General features: G+C 45.1%; 4 protein-coding genes across 8 annotated transcripts in view; 1 reads left to right on the forward strand and 3 right to left on the reverse strand.

Moving 5' to 3' along the window:
* Positions 1–1,404: 1,404 nt before the first annotated feature.
* On the reverse strand, positions 1,405–9,218 carry LOC135399164 (putative nuclease HARBI1). The gene is made up of 5 exons (XM_064630907.1): positions 8,976–9,218; positions 7,766–8,035; positions 7,566–7,678; positions 6,284–6,419; positions 1,405–3,611 (listed from the first exon to the last, which is right to left on the reverse strand). Exons 1-5 carry the CDS (start codon positions 9,157–9,159, stop codon positions 3,211–3,213), a joined length of 1,104 nt encoding a protein of 367 aa, XP_064486977.1. The 5' UTR covers positions 9,160–9,218; the 3' UTR covers positions 1,405–3,210.
* A 5,041-nt stretch (positions 9,219–14,259) lies between these two features.
* Positions 14,260–15,159, reverse strand: LOC135397501 (TNF receptor-associated factor 5-like). Its single transcript, XM_064629105.1, has one exon. The coding sequence runs from the start codon at positions 15,157–15,159 to the stop codon at positions 14,260–14,262; it is 900 nt and encodes a 299-aa protein (XP_064485175.1).
* Positions 14,371–25,863, forward strand: part of LOC135399166 (uncharacterized) — a 90,763-nt gene continuing 79,270 nt past the window's right edge. The window contains exons 1-2 of one of the 4 annotated variants that reach the window (XR_010424207.1): positions 14,371–15,462; positions 17,741–17,838. Coding sequence is in view for 3 of the 4 variants with exons in the window: in XM_064630912.1 (XP_064486982.1) it covers positions 15,233–15,462; positions 17,741–17,838 (328 nt within the window). In the remaining variant the exon portion in view is untranslated. The remainder of the gene's footprint in view (positions 15,463–17,740; positions 17,839–25,863) is intronic. The other 3 variants (XM_064630912.1, XM_064630913.1, XM_064630911.1) reach the window with 3 other exon arrangements.
* Positions 20,267–25,863, reverse strand: part of LOC135399165 (uncharacterized) — a 73,756-nt gene continuing 68,159 nt past the window's right edge. For both annotated transcript variants that reach the window (XM_064630908.1, XM_064630909.1), the window contains 2 exons: positions 25,139–25,433; positions 20,267–23,089 (listed from right to left, as the gene is read on the reverse strand). In XM_064630908.1, the coding sequence (XP_064486978.1) occupies positions 22,991–23,089; positions 25,139–25,433 (394 nt within the window). In that variant the 3' untranslated portion in view covers positions 20,267–22,990. The remainder of the gene's footprint in view (positions 23,090–25,138; positions 25,434–25,863) is intronic.

Genomic DNA, 25,863 nt, shown 5'->3' on the forward strand with positions numbered 1-25,863 from the left:
CTGCGAATAGATTTCGCATGCTTATCTTGTGGCGTATTCTCTGTCTTCAGTCGTGAAGTCTGTGGTTGAATGATAGGTTATAGCCATTTGCCACCTTATTTTTGTGTGAATACTGTTTTTCACGCGTAATATAGGTGGGGGCGACTATGGTGGATTCATCTAGCCACCATAGTAGGACTGAGAAGCATTCGCTTACAGATGCAGACGACAGGTGCTTCGTGACAGAAAAAAGAAAACCTCGGGCCATTGCGGCAAACGCACTTTGTTCGAGGGGAGAATAATGAGTTATAATTAGAGTACCGGGTTTTCGGATTTATCAAAAAGAAAAATCGAAAATCGCGATCATGACTCTTGGCGAGGGAGTTTTGTGTCGAGATTGCCTGGCTATAATCTATCTAGCTATCTCTTTTTTTTTTCTCGTCAGAAAAGTGATTGGATATTAAATAAACGAGTTTTAAACCTCAGCGCGTGACCATGACGTCAGACTCACATCCGTGCGTGACGTCATAGCGATGCGGCGGCACAGCTGTCCTGTTTGGTGGGCAAAAATTGCGTTATCGTGGAGACAGAGTGTGTTTTCGGTGCCGCAAACGCAAAGTGGTGTTACTGTATGTGCTACGCGGTACAGAAACGGCAAATACGCCGTACACACCACGCTGTATCCTACTCCCTTTTGTTCACGAGCAACGTCTGCTACATATGCGCATGCGCACCTTCTTGTTTGCAACTGAAGTGGGTACACACTATGTACACAGTACACAGACACAATATGTAACAAGATGACTAATTACATCTTTCGGGAGGGGACTTCGTGCGAAAGCGAGATGCAGGATATGGAAGACAGTCGTAGTTGAAAGACATTCCATTTTTTAAACAGCATACTTGAAAAAAGCATGTACGTTGAAATATCCCAAACTGCGCCGGTCAGGAGCACAGGGAGGACAGCCATTTCACGTCAGAGGGTCACGTGCTTTGGAACGATGGGGATGATTAGAGTATAGATGCCAATGTGCTGGCCAGATAAGCCACCTCCAGCACAGGTCATGTGTTCCTGAGGCGCGCTGTTTTGGTTTCGGCCGATTTGCATAACAGAACTCGTTTCACAACTTTTTAAAACATGGAAAGGCTTTCAACGACGATTGTCCCCCATGCTGCTATCTCGCTTTTGCAAGAAATTCCCTAATGAAAGAGTTACTGAACGAATTTCAGGTAAGTATAGTCATGTTGTACTTACATTCTCTTTTCAAGAGGATGTCTGCTCGCCATATAACTCAACTGCAGGAACAACATCTATGCTGTTCACGTAGCTCTTTTATAAAGTATATGTACAGCATAAAAAGAAACCACCGTGTATAATGGAAAAGATTAATGGATTTATAACAAACCAAAAGTACGACAACCTGCTTGACTTTATTTTTTAATGCATCTTTGAGCATTAATGGTACAGGTCTGTGCCTAACAAACCTCACCTAAAGTGGTTCTGGGAAGAACAAATTATTTCAACTAGCATACATTGCCGAAGAGGCACTCCACACACGATATGCAATTCCCTGAGCTATAAGAACCTTTTAATAGCCATAGTAAATATTAATATCAATTCAGCTTTTAGTCTCACTTGGTATTCACAAAATGATGGTTCTGCGGAATTTCAACGCAACTTTTCGTAAGTATTAGCCGTATCTAATTATGTAATTTGATAGCAACACTAGAATTCTTCTGCAGAGTTAAAAGAAATTCAGCTACTGAGAGAGCGAAGATAATGCTGAATCAATATTTAGCAACAGCTTTCCAGATTTTGTTCTCACACAGAGTACACACTCCATGGGTGCAGTAGGTGCCCCATATTTGGCACACTCAAACCTGGAGTATGAGACACCAGGAGCGGCCACTAAACAGCGAAAAGCAACTTTGGAGTGTTGCACTGCTCGCTGATGGATGCTGCTTCCTGTTGTCTCCTAATGCAATGCAGAGACAGATGGCACTTTGGCTTAGTTCGAACCTACAACAACATTGGAGGAGACGACGGCGGTTGTGAAGACTTTTCCTCGTAACAGCAAATGAAATGGAAAAGATAGGAATTTGCAACAGTCTCCATAGGAGCTGCTTGCTGTGAAGATGACTGTACTAAAGCACTGCATTTCCCGTGAATAACCGCCCATATCCGTATGGAAGTTGTCCACTAATAAACACAATACACAAACCCTCCAGTGCCTAAGAACAAAAACGAAGAAGGAAGCCACTGAAAAGGTTAGCCAGCTGTAGGGCTCAAACCCACATCTTCTGGTTTGCAGTGAGTGAGTGGATGTGGATTGCCCCCTCAAATGACGCACCCTTGGAAGTCATTGGAGAGGTGTGTTAGCTTAGCTCAATCGGTAGAGCCCTGGGCTGGCAATCCAGAAGATCTGGGTTCGAGTCCTACAGCTGGTTAACCTTTTCAGTGACTTCCTTCTTTACAAAAAAGCATGATAACGGTTCTAAAAATATTACAGTTTACTGGAATCGGAGCATTGGGTAACATATAGTAAGTCCCCATTTTGCTTCCGAGCGCACACTTCGATGGTCGTCCTGCCGGCGCTCAACAGGGAGTGCGTCATGGAAAATCTTAAGCACCCGGGCTCTTGTCGTCTGTTTCCATGCACCGAAATGAAACTGGAGCATGAAAAGTGGCTCAGAGTCTCACACTCCTGGGTGTCGTATTAAGTGGGTGGAGTCTGAAACACTCACACCCCGGGGTGCCTATTTAATGCACCCATTGATGTCCCCTGAGGAATGCAAATTGGTGTGACACCGTTCTTCATCCTTTCCGTCAACGTGCTGCAAGCATCTAAAACTGTTTCCTGACCTACCACACACAGAAGAACTATGAAGAAGGCACTGCAATGTCTGTACGGAACTGCATACTCCGCACTAGCTTTTCCCGCTTGCGTAAAAGTACGTCTGTATCCTTGTCCACGTGACATGACGATCGCTACGTACTTCACCGAAGTTGTGTAGCAGACCGCGCATAGAAGACGCGCATTAATCGCATTAGCGCAGATACAAAAAAGCACTCAATGGAAAGTGCAACAACAAATTATTTTTGTTTGTTCTTTCCAGTGACCATGTAACACAGTGTCCAGGCTTGCATTCGCTATTAGAGTATGTCGCTGCGGCTCCTCCGAAGTTCGTATATATGGGTGATCTTGTGACAGTAGATCCATGAGTTGCCCATCAAAAACACTGGCTTATTATTTGACTCCTCTTGCACAATGCTCTGGCTATTATAGATGCTTCCTCCGGTTCATCAAGGAAGTCTTCGTCAAAGTCTTCTTCATCGCTGCCTTCACGATTATCTTCCCCCTGCACCTCACCTGATGGATCGGGGATACTGTATTTAAGGCACATGTTGTGTAAGATGGCACATGCTGTTATGATGTTCGATGACCGGTCTGGCGAGAAGTGCAGAGACCTGCAGCACTGGAGGCATCTGAACCTCTTCTTCAGGAGACCAAAACACTGCTCAGTGCAGGCCCTCGTCTTCCTGTGGGCATCGTTGTAGGACTCTTCCTTCTGTGTTGTGGGGTTGTGGACAGGGGTCATCAGCCAAGGCTCAAGAGGGTAGTCAGAGCCCCCTGCAGTATGAAAAAGGTACTTGGTTAATTTTTTTCCGCTTGCTATTACAGTCAAACCTCGTTACTACGAAACACAATACATATAATGAAATAACTTGGATTCCCAGGAAGAGGCCATAAAGATAAATGTATTTTAACTCCCGCTACAACAAAACACTTCTTAGACGCCGCCTCGATGCAGCAAAAGAACGAGATAAGCTCTTTGACCCCAAACCTGACTTTAGAGCCACGAAAACAAAGGGCGCAAGCAGCGTCCTGTTCCTGCAGCAAAAGATGGCACGCACGATTAGGGTTGGGAGGAATTTAGTGCCTCCAAAAGGAAGTCATTTGTAGTTGCTGTCATTTTTCATGAAAAACTTTGAAAAAAAATGACTGTCCTGTATTGAATTTGGGATTTTAGCTATTCTTGTTGTCCACTGACATCAGTGACTTCTTGTTTTACTTTTGTACAGGGTGGGCGCAGATAAAGCAACCCCACATTTATGCACGTATGGTGTTCCCTGTTTACCGCATGAACTTCGGTGGCGTGGGATGACACATTTCTCGGATGAAAAAAAAAAAAAATCATAGTAATGAAACTCTATGTAACAAAAAAATTATCCATGCAAACGTTGCCCTCCGTGCATCCCGATTTTCCTATGCAGAAGTCAATATGGCGGTCACGGCACAGTTGCATCTAGCTACTGCTAGGCGTACCGAATCTCGTTTAGCTTCTGCGTGAGTGGCACCCCCCGCGATAGGGCGATGCAACTGTGCTACACTGCCACGTCCCATTAGAAATACACGGAGCGAAGTTTGCGTTGCTAACAATTATACTGCACAAAGTTTGGTTACAAATATTTTTTTTTCTCGATTTGCACCAGGGTGCCGGAGCGAACCGAAAACCGGAACCGGAAACCGAAAAAAAACACGCTATTTTGGTGCGAACCGGAACGGAATCGAAACCGTGTACGTTTTTTACCCTCAGGAGGGAAACCGAAAAATATATTTAACGATTTTCGGTCCAAGAAAAAAGTTCGCCGGTTTGGATCACGGATATGTGAATGAAACAGACGTCGTGTGCTCTGAAGTCATGTCATGGATACTATACGAGGGTTACTACTACGAGGGCAGATCGTTTATGATGTAACCAGAACGAAAACCGAAACGAAAAACGTTTCGGTTCGACACCCTGATTTGCACCGCATAAATGCACCGTTGTGCGCCGCAGAAAGTTTGTACGGTATGCAGGGAACGCACAACGTGCGAAAATGTGGGGCTACTTTATCTGCACCCACCCTGTATTTTGGTGGCTCCACTCCCTGTAATTAACATACACCCCGAATACTACATGGGAGCATCGAAAGTGCAATAATTGCTTCTCGACGGTGCATCCGTCACCTGCTCGTCCCAGTCCTTGCAGCGTCAACACGTGTGACATACACGACAGACTCCACACGACACTGCTCCATGACATAGCACGAGCATGCAAGCCTACAGTGTCTGTCCTCATTTCACTCGAGTTGCTCAAGTTGAGTGGGCACTTGAGTTGCCGGACTTGAGGTTGAGCACGAAACTCTACGGAATGAATAAATGTTTCTACAGAATTTTTTTTTTTAAGTCCTGCAAGATGTGCGCATCCCACCGATGCAAAGATTGCTTATGTGTGACACCGAAGCGGCACTTGAGTAAAACAGTGACAGAGCTGCCCTCCTGCAGCTCGGTAACAGCACCATTCCGTTACCGGAAGCAGTAACTGAAACAAAATTAGAAGGCTGGTATATCAGGAACAGATAACAGAAATGAAAAGATTGCAGTAACCAGAAATGGAAACTGTAGTGAAGATACACATGTTGCACTTCCTCGCATTAATTTCTAGGTTTGAGGAGCATGACATCGCAGAGTGCTGAATCTGCCACGTGCCTGGCAACACTGCCCCTCAAAGGTCTATATTTCAAAAGGAGAGAGCACAAAACACAGAAGACGAGGACGGACAAGCTCAAGTGTTTTGTGCCGTCCCCTTTTGTAATATGGATCTATACCAGCACGCCCATCTTTCAACTCGCAGTCCTCAAAGGTCTGTTACTGCTGACAGTCTTCAAACGTGGGACAGAGAGCGTAGTCCAGGAAGGTATATCATAGTCACTTGGGGTAAAACCATGAAAACATGTTTGGCAAAGCACCATTTCAGCCGCCAATACGGGGACATTCAGGACAGCCACTGTACTTTTCTCTACTTTTTTTTGTGTTTCAGCCCAATATTGCACACATTTACCCTGTTTCACACCTCCTCACACAAAACCCATATTATTGAACCCCCCAATTTTCAAAGATCAGAAATCTCGACAACACAAGGGTTTGTACAACATTTATATTGCCAACGTTATACTTTAATTTGGAGGTAGTGCATAGTAACATCTAGACAACGTCCATCTGTTGTGCACATTGTATGATGATGTGCCTGACCCAGTGGCTCACAAGAAGAACGCATGGGGTGAAACAACACACGTTGTTTCCCAGGTGTATCCCAAGTGGTTTATGAAAGGGTTTCCACTTGAAACCACTTGCGTACAAAGTTGTTAAAAGTGGTTTTGAAGTGGAAATCCTTTTATAAACCACTTGTAACTGCAAAAATTTTCACCTGGGTTGGCTGTACCCCTGTCATATTGCTTCAAGTTATAGTGTGTACTTACCTAAAAGCCATTCCTCATCACCAAACATTTGTGGAGCCCGATGACGAAGGTCGCACATGCTCCATATGGAGGAGTCAGGGCAACTCCCTGGGTAGCAAGCGCTGAGGTAGAGGATCCGCCGAGTGGCGTCAGAAACCTATTAAAAAATGGTTGTCTTGTACTAAATTCTGTTTGTATGCATGGGAGGGACCATGATGACGATGTTAAACACTACAGCTGTAAGAGAAGGCCGTAGCTAGCTGAAACCAAAGTCATATTCATTCACAGTCATTTCGCACACATGGTCCTGACATCCCAGAGGTTACGGATATACCACAACCTTTGTGAGGATTTTCTTGCGGAGTCCACCTTTAAAGGGATCATGAAAGGATATTTGACAAGCCGACGATAACCTTTAATTTGTTCCCCTGTACTAAAGCATTCACTCTTCGAAATATGAAGTTGAAAGTTGTTCAAATAGCGAAGATATTCTATATTAACCACGGGCGTGAACGGCAGCTGCTACGGCCCGCCTCCGAGGCGAACTGGCCGTGACATCAAACACGGAACATGTTGCCAATTCGTGGACAGGCTTTTGCGAGCAAACTGCAAAATTTGCAAACAAGCTCGCATACTTCGCCATGAAATATGTTTTAATTTGACCTGGAGACAAGATTGTATCTAACCGTTGACATAGAATCCTACGAGAAATGTAATATAGCCGTTGACTGTCAGCATAGTTACCGGTGCAAGTTTTCCTCTTTGAACTTCTTCTTCGTCAGAACCTCCGCCTCCGTCGGTGACATTTTACGAGCTGCTGAGTACTGAACGATCCATAGACGCTGTGTGTGTCACATAATCTCTTCCTCCATTGCTGACAATTTGCATTTCACCATATCTCGAGTGATTTCGACGGCAGATATACGACGTCGCTGTTGTCCAAAACCGAAACCATGCACCCACATGGTCCCGCGGGGAGTGTCCTCCTCGTCGTTCACAGTTGGCTGAGAGAATTGGATGGCGATGACGTAAGCCCGCTTCGAAGGCATATATCCAGCGGTCATGCCCCACTATTTTTGTCTGATAACTGCGCCCCGTTGTACTGAATATGGTTAAAAGTTGATGTGTGTACGATAGTGAGGGATCATGAGAACGGTTTCCTACAGAGTACTCGGAATTCGCGAAAATCATTTCATGGTACCTTTAAGGTCTTAAGTGTGCCGATTGGACAGTGCACAAAGAATTGCACAGGAGTATTCCTCGATACCATTCAGAATAGCATCGTCAAAAAAAAAGTCCTTACCCCTAGCACGTTGATTGCGTAATACCCCTTCCGACAGTTATAACTGCTGTCCACAAAACGAGGGTCCATAGTACTTGGAGTAACGATTGCGATTGTCGTCCCTTCAACTGCGCCTGAAATGTGCGAATATTCTCCATGAGTATGTCATTTTTGTACCACACGCAAATTTCAAGCTGAGCCGGATTGTTATGCTGACGCACCGAGGCAACCTGGCAACCCTGCAATTTCCTGGAACTCCCGCTTCATCCTCAGCCTTTCTTCCGGCGCCACAGGGAACTTGAGGTACCGCGGGGCAAGGTTCCGGATTATTGCCGAGCTCACTGCATGGACTGCCTCCGACACAGGACGTTTGGTTGTGAGGAATTCTTCCTCCTCCGCAATGATCCCCAGAAACGCACCAGTGGCATAGAAGCGTAGCGCCATCAGCACCCTTTGTTGAACCGTGAGTGTAGTGCTGCGCCAACGTTGTGCTGCAAATATAGGCGCGTGTAAACTCATGGCCGTGAAGATAGAGATATTCAAATGCATATAACCATAGGCAATGATAAATGGTAGATGTGTTTGTATCCTTTCAAAATTCTGATGCACATGCTGAGGTATGAAAAAAGAATAAAGAGCAGCATGTATATGTGCAGCAGTGATGGGCAAAGCACCTTGAAATTGTACTTAAAGTAAAGTACAGAGTACAGCTTGGGACAAAAGTCTACGAAAAACAGCACTGGTGTATTCCTTCATCGAAGCGAACCCCTTCTGGGTGTCAGGAGGAGATCGAATAAACATGTGACCGGCTATTCTATGCATCTCTCAGTACTGCTAGGGTGTCATTCCAATGGAGGCCTTGCATCTGTCGTACTTGAGGTACAGTACAAAGTCCTTGACAAAGTACTTTGAAGTACTCATCAAGTACATTACAAATTTCGATCGTATCACTGTACGTTTCAACACTTGGTAGTAATACAAGCGGAGGTAAACTATGTTTTTACTGTTATCTTTACAAATTTTTCGCAAGCATTTTTGCCAAGTGAACATGGATGGTTTACAGCTGACACATTAACATATGAACCGAAAGAAATTATTTTGCGACGAAAGAAATAACTGAATAATTTCCTTTCAGTAACTGAAAGGAAATACTGAAGAAAAGTACTACTCAAGTATACTCAAAGTACACAAACTGAAATGTACTTTAAGTATTGTACAAGTACTGAGAAACGTACTTAGTTTTGTACTTGGTACTTCAAGTAGTTCCCACTACTGAATCGTGCAGCCGTCACATTTGATTTCCTGGTAGCGTTGAAAATTACGTACAATACAAACGGAAGGCTGAGAAAACGGTGTTTCGCGAAGTTGCGCGTCTCATTTTGGTGCCATGTAGATTGAGCAATCAATGATTTTCTTTGAAGCAGTACATACTTTTCTGCAGATCTCCTGCAACAGCATCGCAGACCTCTCTCACGGCGTCTTTGCAAAGGCGGAACTTCGTAATAAATTGTTCCTCACTCAGTGCACCGAAAGCATCACGATGCTGGCGAAACACCCGAGATTTTTCTTCCTCGCACATGCCCTCATCGGCGAGGAACAAGTACAAGTCCGCCATCTTTACGACGAGACAAATGGCGAAGAGAAGCGACGCCTTTTCGTTGGTTTCGCGACGACCTACTATTTCCGGCGGAGTGGCTGTGCCTTCGTCGACGGTCGACGCCAGGTGGGAGTAAGTCGCCATCTTCCCATGCATTTCTCCCTATTCAGCGCGTCAAACGGCGGCGGCAGACATCAGACGTCCCACAGTTATTAGCACAGAAATATATCTCCCCATACTTGGCGCAAAGTATAAAGTGTCTGGGCACACTGTGCCTAAAGTTGGATGCTTGTTTGGATCGAAGTGGATTACAGACTCAATCCAAGCCATCCAACTGGCAACTTGTCCAAGCCAAGCCTAAATGCTCCTAATGTCAACAAGAAGCACTGCGAAGGCGAAGATAATGCGAAATCGTCGGTTTTTGAACTGAGGAAACTTATTTTTCGAAGTTCTTGATCTACAATATGCTGCACAGTTTTGTGAAATTTGTGATTTGTGGCTTCCAGGCTTCAAGCCTTGTTTACGTCGTCGCGTTTGTTGGAGTAGTGTTGTCGGTGCTGTGGCCTTTATATTTGCGTGCCATTTACCACTTCTACCATGAACGATGACCTGCGTTCGTTTTTGTGAATTCGTTTCAAGTTTAGCGAAGTGAAGTACGCAGCATATGGATCATCGTGCTAGCTGCATCATGCAATTGAACTATTAACAGATGCATCAAGTTGTTTGCATCGAATGAACTGCGCATGTTGACGGTACTTGGCACAGAGCTCTGTAGGTCGATGTGCGATATCACAATCTGCCGTGATTCAGGCAGAATAGCTATACGAATGCACGAAGTAGAGGGAAACGTGTAGGTGAATGAGAGAGCAACACACAACTTTGTTGCAACAAAGAAAATCCGTTTATTAATGCGAGTCACGATTTCATTAGAGAACAGTACAGTAAAATTAAGCTGTCTCACGGGGTAGTCAACAGGCATGTAGCTGCTGCTGCCAAGGAGCATGTAAAAACGTAGTTGTGGATGGGATGCTGTTCTACAGCGCTACGTCTGAGCAAACTATACTTGCGTCTGTCTTTTTTTTTAAGTATGCTCCCTATAAAAGGGAAGAAAAATGTGGAGGTACAGTCTTTCAATTTCCCATCTGTAAATCAGGATGACATCTGGTGCTGCTGAGTGTTATAAGTTTCATAATTTTATTCTTTTCTCTGTGCAACTGGGCCCCAGGTAAAGGAAGTCAAATATACAGTTGAACGGTCACAAATGCTTAATGTTGTGATGTCAAACGTGCCTTGCATAGTTTATTTTTGCACTAAAATAAATTTACATCATACATATACATTCATATTGCCACTAATTAGTAGATGTGATACATGATTGGAGTTCAGACAGAGATCATGTTCAACCAAAATTGGGGCTCAACTGATTCGGGGTAATAATCAGTAGTAGATGAGCTTAACTTGAAAAAATCAGACCGTAAATATAATGTTGTAGGTACACAGGCTGTTCGACAGAGGTACACCTCTATATTAAAATAATGGATGGTGATCATGAGTGGTCTACTTTATTGTACCGAATACAATTAACACACAATTTATGAATGGTCAATATTCCTGCAAAATATAATTAATTGAGATTCATAAAGCGAGCCTTTTTGCAATAAATAAGGAAATGGGTTTTGTTTGAGAGGGCACTCTTAATAAAATAAAGGAATTTGTGAATTTCATCAATCAAGAGATGATTCTATTTTGTTTCAGTGAAAATACAGTTGCATTGACTTTCTCTGTAACAAGCTGTGACTGTATTACACAGGAGCATTCACCGCGCCACGCTGCACTGTCAGTGTCGGTACTCCCCATATAAAAGAGATGATCGACTGAGCAGCAACGATGTAGAACATGTTGTAGCACATAGCTGCTTGATGTAGACAGTCGTAGTGCCCGTGTACTTTGCTGGAGATTCTTCCTTGGTTTTGGTATATTGCACAAAAATTTAAGCCATAGTTCTGTGGTTCGTACATGAATTTTAGTCATGTAACATGTGCTAGATGAATATGCCTCACACAAACTATCTGGCCACCCTTTTTTTGGCTTATCTGGCTTTTAAAAATTACATTGATGCAGCAGTCATGTACTTTTAATTAGTGCTTTACTTTTTAAAGGATTTGAAAACCCTTGCTCAAGCAAAAAGTACGCTGCAAGCAGACTTTCAACTAAATGGCCCAAGTGAAGCTGTTCCTGTGTCATGGGTTCATGGCAAATGCTTGAAGAGGTTTGCATCTGAGACACACTTTGCTGTTGGTATACTCTTGCATGACCTGCACACAAGCACAAGCACGATAAAATTGAGAAAATTCACAGAAAAGGACAGAGGCACACTGACACTAAAAGGAATGAAACAGTGTAAGCTCCATCACGTGAACATGTGTACTTTGTTGACCTAGTGCCGGAACGCTAGGGCGTGCACCAGGCTTCAGTACAGCTCGACTGTGTCCACCATAAAAGGAGCATTGCTGAAAATGAGTGGAGCACATGAGGTCGTGTTTGCAGTCAGTGTAGGATTTCGCATTCACTTCCTCAAGTCGCTGAACCCATTCCGAATATCGTTCGTATGTTGTTGTGGGAGCCTGTGAGGGCGACAAATTTTCATTAACAATGTTACAGAAACAACAGAAGTAGTGCCCTCTTTATCTTTATGTAGCACACGCATAATACACCTTCAAATGTGTCGGAAAAACCTATAGGATCTCCATCTGCAGGCGCATGCATCCCCAGAGCCTTCCCGAGTGGAGCTGTTAATCGGATGGTGCAGCATCTGCTTGCCATATTCCCAGAGTGCAAATATCTGAGTGCTTGTATTATCTTGAGGAAAATACAAGGTGCTTCTATATGTGTGTGTGCTTGTATCTGAAATGCAATTATTTTCTTAGTAACTTGCACTGCTCCTTTGGGGACCTTTTCTCAGATGGTTGAACAAAGACATGGCAGATGGGATCAAACAAATATAAGTAACTGGGATAAGGTGGGTGCTAAGCGGCATGCTACCTTGCGGCATGTTCCCTAGTCAATGCTGTGTTAGTGAAATATTTCTGATGTTGAAATTTATTGGTTTGGGTGAATGTTACAAATATAAAGCTATGTTTGTACATATTGGCAGTCTGATGTACAAAGCTGTACGGCCAGGGAAAGACGAACTTAATTCACTCAAAAATAATTTCATACATATCAAAGTAGGAAAAGCAGGCTACTTACTTTAGGAAAGATGCTCCTCATCCACCCTCTCTGTACTGCTTGCAGTTCTCTTTTGTGCATTTATTGGGCAACAACAATAACAACTTTATTTTAAGATTATGAATGGGGAGTTCCATCGCCAGAGGCCAACGGGGAGTTTCATGTTTTTGTTGCTGACTTCCGAAACAGAGCGTCGAAGTTCTCGGATTTCGGCTCCATTTAAAGGCATCGGTAACCACGATATCTTTGAAATCGCCAATAAACTCATTAATTAAAGACACGTTCACGCGTTTTATGGCTTGACAGGTTTGGCAACCACGGCATAGAAACCGAAATCTAAGTAGGCTCGAGTTAGAAAGCTCAGAGGTGGAGGCTAGTCTAAAAGAATACATCGGAACAATAAAACACACAAGATATGACCCCACTCTAGATTTAATCGCTTTTTATCACTTCTCACACGTCTTTGTTTAGTACACACACTGACAAAACGACAAACATGAACCAAAACCACTGTTCAGGTTTCCTCCGCCAAAACTAGCGGGCTCCGCCAGTTCTGGCCTGGCAACACGGGGACGCCTAATGGCGGCTTCCTTAGTTTGACGGCAGTTTTCGATGAGCTCCGGTGACCTGGTCGACGCGGCCAGCAACAGCCTCTCCTCACCCCTCGGGGAGCAGTGACGACAGAATTCACGTGACTGTTCCGTTGCTATAGCAGCGGTGCCGCCATGGGTGCCGCCAAGCAGCTTCCAGCCGCGTTTCCTCCGTTTCCTCTTTTTATACATGCTCTTCCGAGACATAGGCGCCGACTGCGGGGGGGGGGGGGCGGGGGGGGGGGGCGCGGGGGCCCTTGCCCCCCCGGAACATGAACTAGGGGGACGCCGCCTCCCCCGGGAAGTCCCGCTCAGAGACTGACACCAACCTTTGGGGCTCGGCGCGCCCGGGTCAAAAGAGCGAAGCGGCACCAACCCCAAAAATGCATTTTTCAATTTGTAAAATATGTATCCGCCCACCGTACTCATTATCATAGTAGAAGGTGAGGCGAAGAAACACAGAGGATGACACAACACATAGCCTGATTTTCGTGAAACGAAGCAGTCGAAAAGGTACCAGCAGCTGCCAGTGAGGTGTAACGGTAGGATCTTCGGAACGCATATCCGTTGGGAACGGGTTCAACTCCCGCTGCTCCATTTCATTGACCATATTCATTATATTGCGCGCATTCGGGTCAAACACCGAGGATTCAATACATTTTGTTCTTTTTGCACTCAGTTTTCAAAGGCGTAATGCCTTCAGTTGTGCACATGTTCACTGTTTACGTTCTCTGTTTTTTTCTTTTGTTTTGTTTTTTCTGTTCTTCCTTCCTCTTATTTCTATATCAGTTCTGCATACATCATAGGATCCCGCCAGAGAGTGTGATTCTTCAGCTTTAGTTTTGTGTTGTTCATTTTTCTTTCCCTTTACTTTCCTTCTTTTTGTTTTTTTATTTTCTTTGCCTCTTTTGATTTCCCCCTTTCACTTTTTTTTTTGAATAACAAGCCGACATTCATCTGGTTTACCTTTTCTTTCTTTTTTTCTCAATAAACATATCCTCCCGCCCCCCCGCCAGAGTACTTACTTCGCGGTGCGCCCTTGACCCCTCCGGGAAAATGAACTCTCCGCCTCTGTTCCGAGACGTTCATTTTTGCATAAAATGGCTTTATTTGGCTCAGTCTTCGGGAAAACAAACGTGTACGAAAGCGCAAATTTATTTTTGTGAATAATTGAAAACTTGGTCGGACCAACAACAGACAATTAAATAATAAAAAGATGCAGAAAAAGACACCCCATGCAGGAGCTCTCATCAAACCGCGAATATTTCTAGGGCTTGGTTCATTTCTTGGACAGATAGGATTATGTTTGTCCTTTGTCCAGGGCACAGGTGACTACGTAAACAGTGTCCTCCGAGGCTTCCCACTCGAGGACGTCCTGATCTGCACACACCAATCCCTTCTTTTCGGCGACCACTTCCTTCGTCCCGTCTACAACGGTTACCGCGAATGACCTCCCGGAGGTTCCTGCCTCTAGAAGATGTTGTCTCAATGTCACGTTGTCGCTGCTCGAAAGAACGGAGAAGCAAAACGAGGTCTTCGTGCTTCGCTGTCGGTATAGGGGACTGGTGTGCGTGCATTCAGCGTCACCCTCAGGAGTCAGAAACACCCACTTAACTTCGTCATCGAACAGCTGGGCGCCATCCAAGACTTCGTCTTTCCTCTCGTTCTGCAGTGTGTCCAGATCACTTCTGCAACTACTAACTTGGTCACAAAAACTACTGATCTTGGCGTCGACCTCTTCGAGCATCTTGTTCTTCAACGTATCCAGATCGCTTCTGCAAGAACTCAGATGGTTACAAAGGCTAGCGATGTCTGCGTCTCGCTCTTCTAAACCTTTCTTCAGAGTCACAAAACAGGAAACATGATTCCTGACACTCAGGTGCTCGTCCATGACACTGTCCAGCCCCACGAAATTGCAACCGTATTCTTCCAGAGGACAATGCTTCGGAGTGTCGGGACAGCTTTTGGCGTGCCAGGGCATGTCGCCACGTTTAACATTTTCTTCCATGCAATACGGGCAGCTGATCGGAGCTTCTGAACAAGTTTCTTCGTGATGATTGAGTTCGACATGGAATACCGCCTCGCAGCAGAACTGGCACGTGGCCAGTCGCAGCTGGCACTCTGCTGCCATGTGAGACAGCAGGGTACTCTTCACGAGAATGGCTTGGCATTTATAGGGACATTCGACGGGCAGACGCATGCAGTGCACCTCATGTTCTTTCCACGGCCCCTGACTGGTATTGAAGGTACATCCGTGTTGAGAACCGGGACAGATGATGAATCCGATTTCTTTGGAGCACCCGAAGCAGGACGCTAGATTGTCGCGGGACGCCAGGCACTTGCTACACGCTTCGTGCTTGCAAGGATCTGTCGCCCAAACGTCAACACACTTGGCGTTGCACAGCGAGCAAATTCCCAAGGAAGACATGATAGGAATAAAGTCGTGCTATACGGCGAACACGGAGGCGTGTACCACGACAAAAGTACAAGACCACAGTACAAGGTAAGGTTGCTGTATGGTCCGTACACTAGCTTGTTCTGTATAATCTGTAGCGCTGTATGCTGTGGCCTGTAGCCTTGTCTCCATGCCCACGTGACCTGAGTAACATCGATCACAGTGGACTTAGCCGACGTTCCGTAGCAGGCAGGAATAAGAGACGCGCGTCAAAACGCCGATACACAAAAGTTACTCGATTAAAAGCGCAAGAGCTATGTTTTTTGTTTTTTTTTTTTTCGTTTTCGGCAATTGCGCAGGGCGCCGTCAACGTATTTATTCGCACTTGAGCACGCCGCGGCGACCTCTGCAGAGAGCGCCATGGAGCATACAATGATTTGAGTGTTTGAGTATAGCTCACCATATGAGTCAATGCCTCCTATATCTGTAATGCCTGGCAAGTCAGCGGGCTCCCCGTTCTCTGCGTATGTCCGCGTTAGCAAGGGGATGAAACTCGCGAGTTCCTTTGCGGACTAAAGTGAGGCGCTGCGAGCCTTTCGCGTCATCAAACGTCATGAAACGTCAAAATTTTTACGTCGAAGCGCGAGTTCTCTACCGAGAGCATCCCATTGGCTCCTGCGGCCGCTCCCCTGGTATGCGAGCGCTCATTGGTCCGTTTGAAATTATAACCTTTTCGTGGCGCGGGAAAGCGGGCACCGCCGTGTCTGGGGTGCCGGAGCGGTTCGCCGTAAAGTTTCGAAATATGGTGCAGCAGGGACGCACGCATAGCATCTTTGCCGGTACCGCTTTGGTTGGCTTTTAGTGCCCGTCGATACCGACTCTGCAAAACTCGAATCCTCTTGGATACTTCTGCAAGTAAATTCAGCGATAGATAAGTGGAAGGCGCAGGTCTGCTTCGCTTGCTTGGCGCGACAACGATTCAAGAAGGATCAATACTGTGTTTTTCCACTCGATGGCAGGTAAGTCAGTTCCTATTCCATTCTGCCGCTTAGCGTAGCATAGCACCGCACCTGTGGCATATACTCAGCATTTCGGCCGGTAGAATTTTTAGTTTTCACGTTTTCTGATCCCTATTCTGGTCTTTCTTGCTCAGGTATCAACTAGGTACTGCTCAACTCATATCTGCTTCAGAAAAGCATCGGCATGGACGCAATAGAATGGATATGCCACTCTGAGTGGTTGGAACATCATCTTTTGACCTAGCAGCTGCACAGGTTCCTTTGTGACGGGTCAGCCTTGACATGTGACACTATACAAGCAGCAAAGGGATATGGACATGTTTCCTGTCATGCTGGATTTGTGAATGTGTGTGCCTGTGCAGTGAATTTACTGATCTACTGTGAAGTCTTCCACTTGAGACATCAGCTAACAGTGAATGTGAAGCTGCTTCGGCATATTACTCGAACTTCAGAAACAATGTTCATGTAAAGTTCGTGTTTGGCGCAGATACAGAAGACTGCATATGTGTGATTTGGAAATACCAATCCCGAAAAATAAAGCACCTTGTGCAACAGAAAGAGCCAACGCTTCCGCGTTTTATTTATTTCACTGGATGCGAACGAAAATCCAGAACCGCCAAAGCGGGAGAGAACAGAGGGGAAAGGGAAAGAGAACCCCTCGGCAGCGTCGCTTTACGTCACGCGTCACCCATGGAGACAAAATAAAACAAAGCAAAAAACTACTCTACCGAGGCCCAACGATTGGCCCGACGTCTGAGGTCACGTGAGTTTTTCCCGACAATAGAAATATACTACACGTTCATTCCCCTGGCGTTAGTATGCAGGGCCTCCGTCTGGTGGCGTCAAATGCCTAGGATACGCATACGCACCGAGTGATAAAAACGCAGCAGCTGTAGCTGCAGCAGCCGTCCGCAAGCAGAATTTATCCTCGCGTTGCGAGAAGAAGCCCTTCAATTCGAAGAATTTCGAAAACATCCGAAACGACAGTTCTCGCGACTCTCGGGAACTAGCGCCACCGCTGCCGCGGGAGAGGAGGAACAGGAAAGGGGCGCTGGAGTACGGAGCTACGGAGCGACCGTCTTGCCAGGCATTACAGATATAGGAGGCATTGGTTTGAGACTATCCGCCGAAATGGACTTTCTTGCACGTTTGAGAACATTGTGCATTTTTGTGTGTCCTTGGAACATCCATGCCATCGTTCACGCGCTGTGAGTAACACCTCTTGTACTTGGCCTCAACATGACTGAAAACAAAAGTGAGACAAAACAACCTGGAAACAAATGAAATCAACAAAATGAACTGAAAAAAAAAAAAAAAGAATAGTTCCTAAGTAGTACTGTGCATGGCATTTATTTCTCCTGTCTCAGCACAAGGCAGAGCAACCATGAGCAGAAAATGACTTGGGTGACCCTGGGCCTGCAGCAGGAGGCTACTCTGGAAATTGAAGCCCTGCAAATGTCACACGGTAATGCCTGAGCCAATTTTTTATGTAAGTCTCCGAATGTGTAGCTGGCAGAGGTATAATTGACACTTGGTCCTCTGTACATGACATGTACATGGATGGTCACTGGGCTGTCTTGGTTGTGCTATGGGGGTCCAGTGCCCCTCGCCTTGCCCAGTAGCTTGTCATCGTTATTTGGCAGTCTTGAATCCTTTGGCAGCCTTGAATTACGTTGAGAGGTGAATGGGAGGTGAAACTGCTCGTAATCCCGCATGAGTTGGGCCATTGCTTGTTCCGGGTACCCTGGGCAGTTGTTAGTCTGTGGATTTGATTTTGCGCACCACACGGTTCCTTAACATGATCTGGAACCTCGGCACATGGCATCAAGCGTTTGCTGTCCCTTGTGGAAGATTCACACTTCAGCAATTGCGCCGAACTGTTTGTGCCCTGCTGAGGGGGTTCGAGACCCTGTACATGCCACGGGCCGACCCACACAAATCATGAAAATACGAAGAGAAAAAATGATACGTTGGAGAGGTCCATGTGATGATTGCAAAAGTTCTATCAAGTTCCTGGTGTCTATCTAAGCAGAGTGCCTGAATAGTTTTGAAACTTAGGAGCTTTTCAAAGTACTTCCAATCTCCTGACTCGGCCTCACCGGTCGTGACAGCTCGTATGTAATCGCATTTGTAACATACAAATATTATAGACTTTCCTCTCTCATGTCGCTGCATGCACAGGTATGTGTGTGTGGGCGCACCCAGGATCAGCTGGGCGGGTTAATCGAGACCCTTCCTATACGCTGGAGGTCTGGCTACGCCACTGATTGTGTATGCTTCTTTTTAATGTCTTTTGACCTGGAAATGCTGCATAACGGACAATTTAATATTTCAGCTCCAACGAGGAAATAACAGTTGGAAAGTAGTATGAGCGTGGTACAGCACTCTTGCGTGAGCTTGTTAATGCGGTGCTAGGGATCTGGTTTGAGTTGAGCTGGCTTCAATACCAATAGAGTCCTGCGCGGGTCGGATTTATCCCACCCGTACCTGCAGGTTCGAATCCGCACCCGACCCGCATGCCATTACAAAATGAGACCCGCATGCGCCTGCAACCCGCATATTTTGTCCAGAAGCTCACCTGCAGTTTTTTCCATGCCCTCTCTATAGCTGCTCCGCTCTGAAAAATGCAGTGTTCTCTGGAGAATTGACCTCGGGGGGGAAACGGCACAGCATTTTTACATATTGTGCAACAAATTATATATCAATATTCATGCGTATTTTTTTTTTTTTTTGTCCTGTTCTTTGCTGTCAGGAGCACACAAGTAAATGACCATAACCGAGGCAGGGTGTCCCCACGTGGTAAAGCAGGGGCTCTTAAAGCGTGTTCCGTACCAGTCGCGTCTGGCTATGGAATCTGGAATTGACGAATTTGGGATTGGTTAAGAACTGGTGGGAGAAAGAATGTCTTCCCTTTCTTTGTTTCCCTTTGAGTGTGTGCAGAACGGACCGCTTTGTTCATTGTTTCGTAATTTTCTAGCATGTTGGCCTCTATGGGCACATCGCAAGGGGGAGCGGGTTCTTTGCCGTGCCAAAAAATGTGTTAGGGTTCATTGACCTCGTTATTAAGTTTGAGACTTCCTGTGATAAAAGCATTCCCAGTATGAAACAGCATAGAAGGGTACTTGCCCATATCACATGAGTGATGTTTGCAAAGTACACTTGGTGAACTATGACCAATAGTTTCTGTTTAGTATTGTGATTGGCAGGGCTGTATTAATATTCAGATTTTTCTAATGCTACAGCAGGTAACAGTGTATGCGATTTAAATTGCAGATCGAAAAAGATGTTGTGTATTCCGATTTTGTGTCTAATGTCTCTTTCAAACGGAATATATTGGAATAGTTCCGAATCTGGCACCCGTAAGCCTGAGAACTCCACAAGAGAAGGTACAAAAACAAAGTGTACTTCGCTTCATACGAAGATCAGCATCCGTAAGCACATACCACGCGTTCATCCGCGACAACCTGCAACCAGCTTAACACAGTGGACAATACCTTACTTGAACTACAAGGACACATTACTTTCACTCTGCTAGAGGACACTCTGCATTTCATGTGCTTGGCAGTGTTTCCTGTACTGCTATTTGGTGTCTCGCTGCAGTGAGTGTGCAGCGAATGCCCCTGTGAAGCTTTACAAGAAACCACTCTGCTTTGAAGTCCAGCTGTGTCCTTAAGACAGCAACGAGTTCTACACACTTTTAGATCACCTCAAGCAGCGTCCAACTGCTATTAGTTGTTGCTTTGCTTTCACAGCTCCTGCAGATGTATTCGGCTTCATACTAGCTTGGGCTAGTCGAATGGCTAGTCGAAAAAACCCCAGTCTGTCCCCCCTTTAGCCCTTCTGCATAAGGATCGTACCCCAATGCCCCAAATAGTCACTCAAGAGCACACACATTCCTTGTAAATAATTAATTTTATAGCACTTTTAATTCCACTCTGGGGAGGGTCACCACTGAACAGAAAAGGCTGAAATCATACATGTTAATGATGCACTTCATTTGACACCACGAAAACATGCACAAAAGTCTGAGAAATCAAACGTCGCAATGTACCACATGGTGTGTGCAGTGATACCGATACTGTTGCCTTGACACAGCCAAAATGTCCCTCGCCTCTCGAGTACAGAGAGGTATCACTTGGCAGAAAAAGTGCAACTCGCACATAGCTTCCCACTTGTACAAAATAATCAACTTCTGGTTCTTATATATACAAGGCCTGTTTATCCTTCATTTACACCGAAAGTGCAGCCACGCTTCTGAAGATCTGAGTTGCAAGAGACCTTGTTGCGTAAATTGCTTTATTAGCCTACTTAAACTAGGAAAAATGGTATCTGCCTTGAGAAAAGAGCAAGGTAAACGAAAATGATGTCAAAGACAATCTATGCGTGTGATATGGCGCATACATTACTTGATTCTTGTCAAGTTGAGACATGTTTTTGAGAACATAATGCAGCACGTAAATATCACTGTACCTCAGAGTTTTACTTGCTTGTTTCCTCTGCTTTGAAAAAAACATGTCATATGCAGGGTGTTTCAAAATTTTAAATGATACACTGGTGTTTGTGACTTTGCGGCTGCCACATTGTACATTAGAATGAGGAATCAATTAAAAATGGCAGATCATTAAATTAGAGATCACCGGCAGTGGATTGCGGGAAAAGAAAAGCCTTGAATAGCAATTCTCACAGGTAACTAAATAAGACGAGGCCTGAATGGAAAAAAAAGGCTGCTCTGCATACCTGTAGTGGTAGAGTAAGAGGAAAACATTTGGCGAACACATCATAAAAAGTTCTTTTACAAAAATACAACTTAAATACTTTGTACAGTTCTCTACCTAGCAGCCAGCACTCACTCTACTACTAAAAACAATGCAGACGAAAAGCAATGTCCCTCAAAAACATCCTACTCAAGCCTGAGCTCAGGAATTTGCAGCTGCACAGGTCAGATTCATGCACTCTGCGAGTCAGTAATTTATTATTATTATTATTTTTTTTTTTTTACCAAAGTCAATTGCACTTTCTCGTTTCAGTACACCTAACAAATTAAAACCTTGTCTGCAAAAGAATAAAACAAAAAAAGAGTCAATGGAAAAATAAAATACATGGCTTCACTATGTCATGAGCTCAAGCGGAACACTGCTTCTCCAAAAATAGCCATCGAGATGCATCTGCAGAACGCAATGCAACAGAAAGCATGCAAGTGGTATGTACACCTACAAATAATACAACATTAACGGAACAGCATATATTAATTCCTTATGTATACATGTGTCAAGTGTACGCCGTCATGTAACATACGACACGGAAACTAAACCTATGTCCCACACAAAAGCAGGGGAATATATAAAACCTAACTGCTGCCACTTTTATAGGGATTTGTCTTTTTGTTGTTCTCCGTAGCCACGAGAGGGGGCAGTCATGCTTTGAAACAGGGAAAAACCGCTGTAGCCACCATGGAAAAATGCACGATTTTTCACACTCTTTAAACCGTGCGGACATTACTAAAGACATCAAAGACATCTGGAGCTGGTCAAACTGAAATGGGCTCTGGATTAAAGTCGAATTTCCTCGTGTATGTTACCGAACAAGGCCACAACCAAAGATCAGTTATTGCTTTTACATTTAGCAGAACTCGGATTTGAAAGGTACAACTAAGTGCATTCTATCCACAGTGGCGGCTAAGTGGAGTGCTGCGTATCATACGTGTCTATGAGAGAGGGGGGGGTATGGTTTCACAATTTTCGCTCGATTTCCTTGAACCCCCTCCTTACTCATGCAGCTTGTTCAGTCAAATAGGTTCCTTTCCCACCGACTTATTAGCAAGGAAGGCACGCAAAAGCGTCCCGCGTGGCCAAAGCGACAGATGGACCTCACTGTCTTCGATGCTCGATTCGTACCTTAGTAGCCGCCATCTCTAGAAAGCAGCTGAAGAACGTAAATTTCGAAGGGGTTGGGCGTTGTGTATACCTGGATGAGGGATACGAACACATTTAGCATGAGGCTCCTCGGGAAGTAGTGCCATGTAAAGAGTTTCTGGACTATTGTTTGCTCTTAGTAGAAAATAAGGCATTCTATCACCTCTTTTACTATCATAGTTGCCAAGGGGAATCGCTACGTGGGAACTGTGGCTAAAATGGCCGTTGCTGTGAAAATATACACGTCTACAAGATGCCCATGAAAAGAAATCGCAGCTGCATCGAACAGCTGCAGGAAAAAATAGTCATGCAGCAAAATAGTGCACTAAAGAACACATGTACTCATGAAAGCTGCACACAAGTACAGTCTCTGGCTCATCGATTCCGAGCTGCCGTATCTCGTTACACTTATGTAAGCCACCGTGCAGGGTGGCGTAACACACACACACACGTCTGCTACTCAGTCCTTTCAGCGTACTTTCTTTCGAAACTGACAGGGTGGGTCGTTCCGATGTCTGTCGCTTTTCAGCATACGATTGTGTCTTTACTCACTGTGCAGTTCCAAACCAGCGTCAACGGGTTCGCACTGTTTGCTAGCAATGTCCGTCGCGAAGCTTGCGAGAGAGGAACGGGGTTCACTGACTGAGAAGTTTGAAGTTGTCGTCTTCCACTCCGCCCGTTTCTATGCATGTGTGGCGCAAGCGATTACTGGATCACGCAACACTTGCACTTTGGCTTCTTTTTGATGACCACCTGCTCCACGGTGGAAGAGTCCGAAGGCGGCACAACTATGCCCTGCTGGACCTGCAGGAGAATCAAAACTGGGTGTGAGCTAAATAGCATTGGACGTACTTTTGGAGAACAGATATTTGCTATATAGCTTTTGTCAGTGCCTGGTCAATGCAATGGTCATGGTCATTGAACTGGTCTTTGGTTAATCACTGCCCAAGCATGGAGGAACATGATCTTACATCTCCTTCTTATAACTCCAGTACCAATTGGCTTGCTTCAGGATGCTCAATAACGCTACTGACTGTTATGGCATCAAGCTGGATATGTTGCATCATGACTAACCAGTGTTGTACCCGTTACCGAAGTATGGTATCACGATACCGATACTGGTTACTTGAGTAAAAAGTATCGAAATACCGATATCGATACTTCTTTTTTTAAAGTAACAGAGTACTGCTACCGTTACTAAAAAAAGTAACAATATACTTCGTCCGTACTTTTGTTGGAAATACGAAATATGAAATGCAATTTGATGCAACATAGAAATCTCGCTTACATGAAAACCACATTTGTGTAATAGCCAATTGGGAGAGACAGTTTTGCAGCAAAAAGACAGCATATTTGATGAAATTTGACTGAATCCCGAAACAAGGAAAAGACAGAGGATCACAAACACATTCTCGAACACGGTAATGGGTTTATTCGCAAATTTCATCATGAATCACCAGCTAGCCGGCATTTTGACTCTTATTCACAACATATTTATTATGTAGCTTTGACTTTTATCAATAAGTGGTTCTCAAAGTTGTCTTCTGCCATCCTAGCTGGCCATAGTCTCTCTCATGTCGACAGGCTCCCTGTCGAGCGCTAGGCGGAAATGTGGTCGGTGAAGGAAGTGTGGGGCACTAAAAATTATCAGTAAAAATACGGAGATCACGTTACCGTGAATTTGTAATGGAAATACTTTTCGATACTGATTTATCAAAGTGTCGTGATCTGCACTCCGATACCGAAAAAAGTATCAGTTACTATAACAGCGTGATACCCCTGAACTTACGGCCTTAACGGCCGTAAGTGCGTACTGTCATTAACTCCTTGCCAGACGGTCAGCAGTACGGCCTTTGTGACAAAACTGAGGTAGAAGGCAACGGTGTTCCCGCAGGACAGTTTACGGCTTTCCATCGAAACTGCCCAAGCCTCGTCACCAAGTGCCATAAGCAGGATTTCGCGCATTTAATTCAGTTCGGAACAAAATGTTTATGTGACGTATTGTTCTGTCATCTTTCTTTCGTGTTTTTCTGAGGCATTTTTGCACTTAGCTTGCTTTTTATCCCGTCTGTTCAGGTGTTCAGTTCGTAGCAACACCCTCAAACCACGGCACGCGTCGTCACACCATGTCGTCTGCATCCAAAAAGTCGGACGCAACTCAAAAAAATATCTGAAGCACTTCAAAGGAAATGTAGTTTGCTGTTGTATTTTCAAAATTTTAAAAATACCAACCAAACATTGTTTTCGTGTACTCTCAGTGAGAAAAAACGTGACTTCACTACATTATATTCAACGTTCGCAGATGTGTTTATCGATGTGGACATCATCGGCAAAATGCCTTCACGGGTACCCTCACGCAGCGTCCCAGAGCTTCAGGCCGTATGTAACTTACGGCCATTTCTTAATGCCGTAACCTTAAAGGCTGTATTTGTGCCCGTCTGACACAGGTATGACGTACGACACTGTGACTAACTGCAGGAAATCTTTCAGCCACGATCTGAAGCACATATGTAAAAACATGTGCGATGTCAGTGACATGCACTTTTTTTAGCGCAGCAGTGATTCCACCTTTACGTTTCTGTCTCTATTTCGTATCAGTAGACACTTCAGACCATACCCACGATGTTTAGCAAACGTCGGAACACGTGAAAATGTCCCTTAACGTGCACTAAAATCTCGGCACGCGGCAGCCTACATTTAACAAGCCTCACGGAGGTTGAACGTGTCCAAAAAAACTTGTAAACAGTACCAAATTTTGGTTCCAACGGTCTCAAACCTAAAGGTGAAATGAAACATAATTTAATCTTTCAGCTTTGTTTGCCTTTCATGTTAATTCCATCAACACCTACTGACCTCAACAACACCAGGTCCCTTCTTGAGGCTGGCAGGCGTCGATCCGTTGGCTTCGGTCTTCTTTTCCGCGGCCACTGGGCTGGGGGCTTTCGTGGGAGAGATCTTTGCTTCTCCGTTGGCTGGAGGAGGACTCGCAGAAGTCACCGCGTTCTCAACTGCGTTGAACAACCCTCCGTCGGGCTCCCCCTTGACGGGTGTGATGGGCTTCCCTGCCTTGATCAGGCTGACGATTGTGTCTGCCTCCCTGCTCAATTCTCCATCCGGCCGGAAGGGATTGTCTACTCCGCTGTCCGTGCTACAAGAAGTTGAATGTCTTTGTGTTAGAACCAGGAGTAGATTCGTATCTTTGCAATGAACTAGAGCAGGGTTTCTCAACTGGGGTTCCGCGGAACCCAGGGCTTACGCAAGCCTTCTCCTGAGGTTCCGCGCACTGTTCGGCACCCGTGAGTGTAACTTGACCTTCCTACAAGGGCTCACTTCGGACAGCCTTGTTATGGGACCGTGCTCGACATTTGATCTTTAGCATTGGGATTGACATGGAGATCGCAGCAGTTGACGGTCATTGCAAATACTTTTGCTAAGACGGACATTAGCTCAAGAGGCAGCTCAACCTGACAATTTCTCAGCGCTTTTGCTTTTCTCTCGTGTTTCGAAAGTATATGTTACAAGCACTTGAAAAGTCTGAGCTGCTTCAAAGAAACTTCGGAGCTACTCTTCTGCCTACG

The sequence above is a fragment of the Ornithodoros turicata genome, chromosome 6 (genome assembly GCF_037126465.1).
Source record: "Ornithodoros turicata isolate Travis chromosome 6, ASM3712646v1, whole genome shotgun sequence".
Lineage (NCBI taxonomy): Eukaryota > Metazoa > Arthropoda > Arachnida > Ixodida > Argasidae > Ornithodoros > Ornithodoros turicata.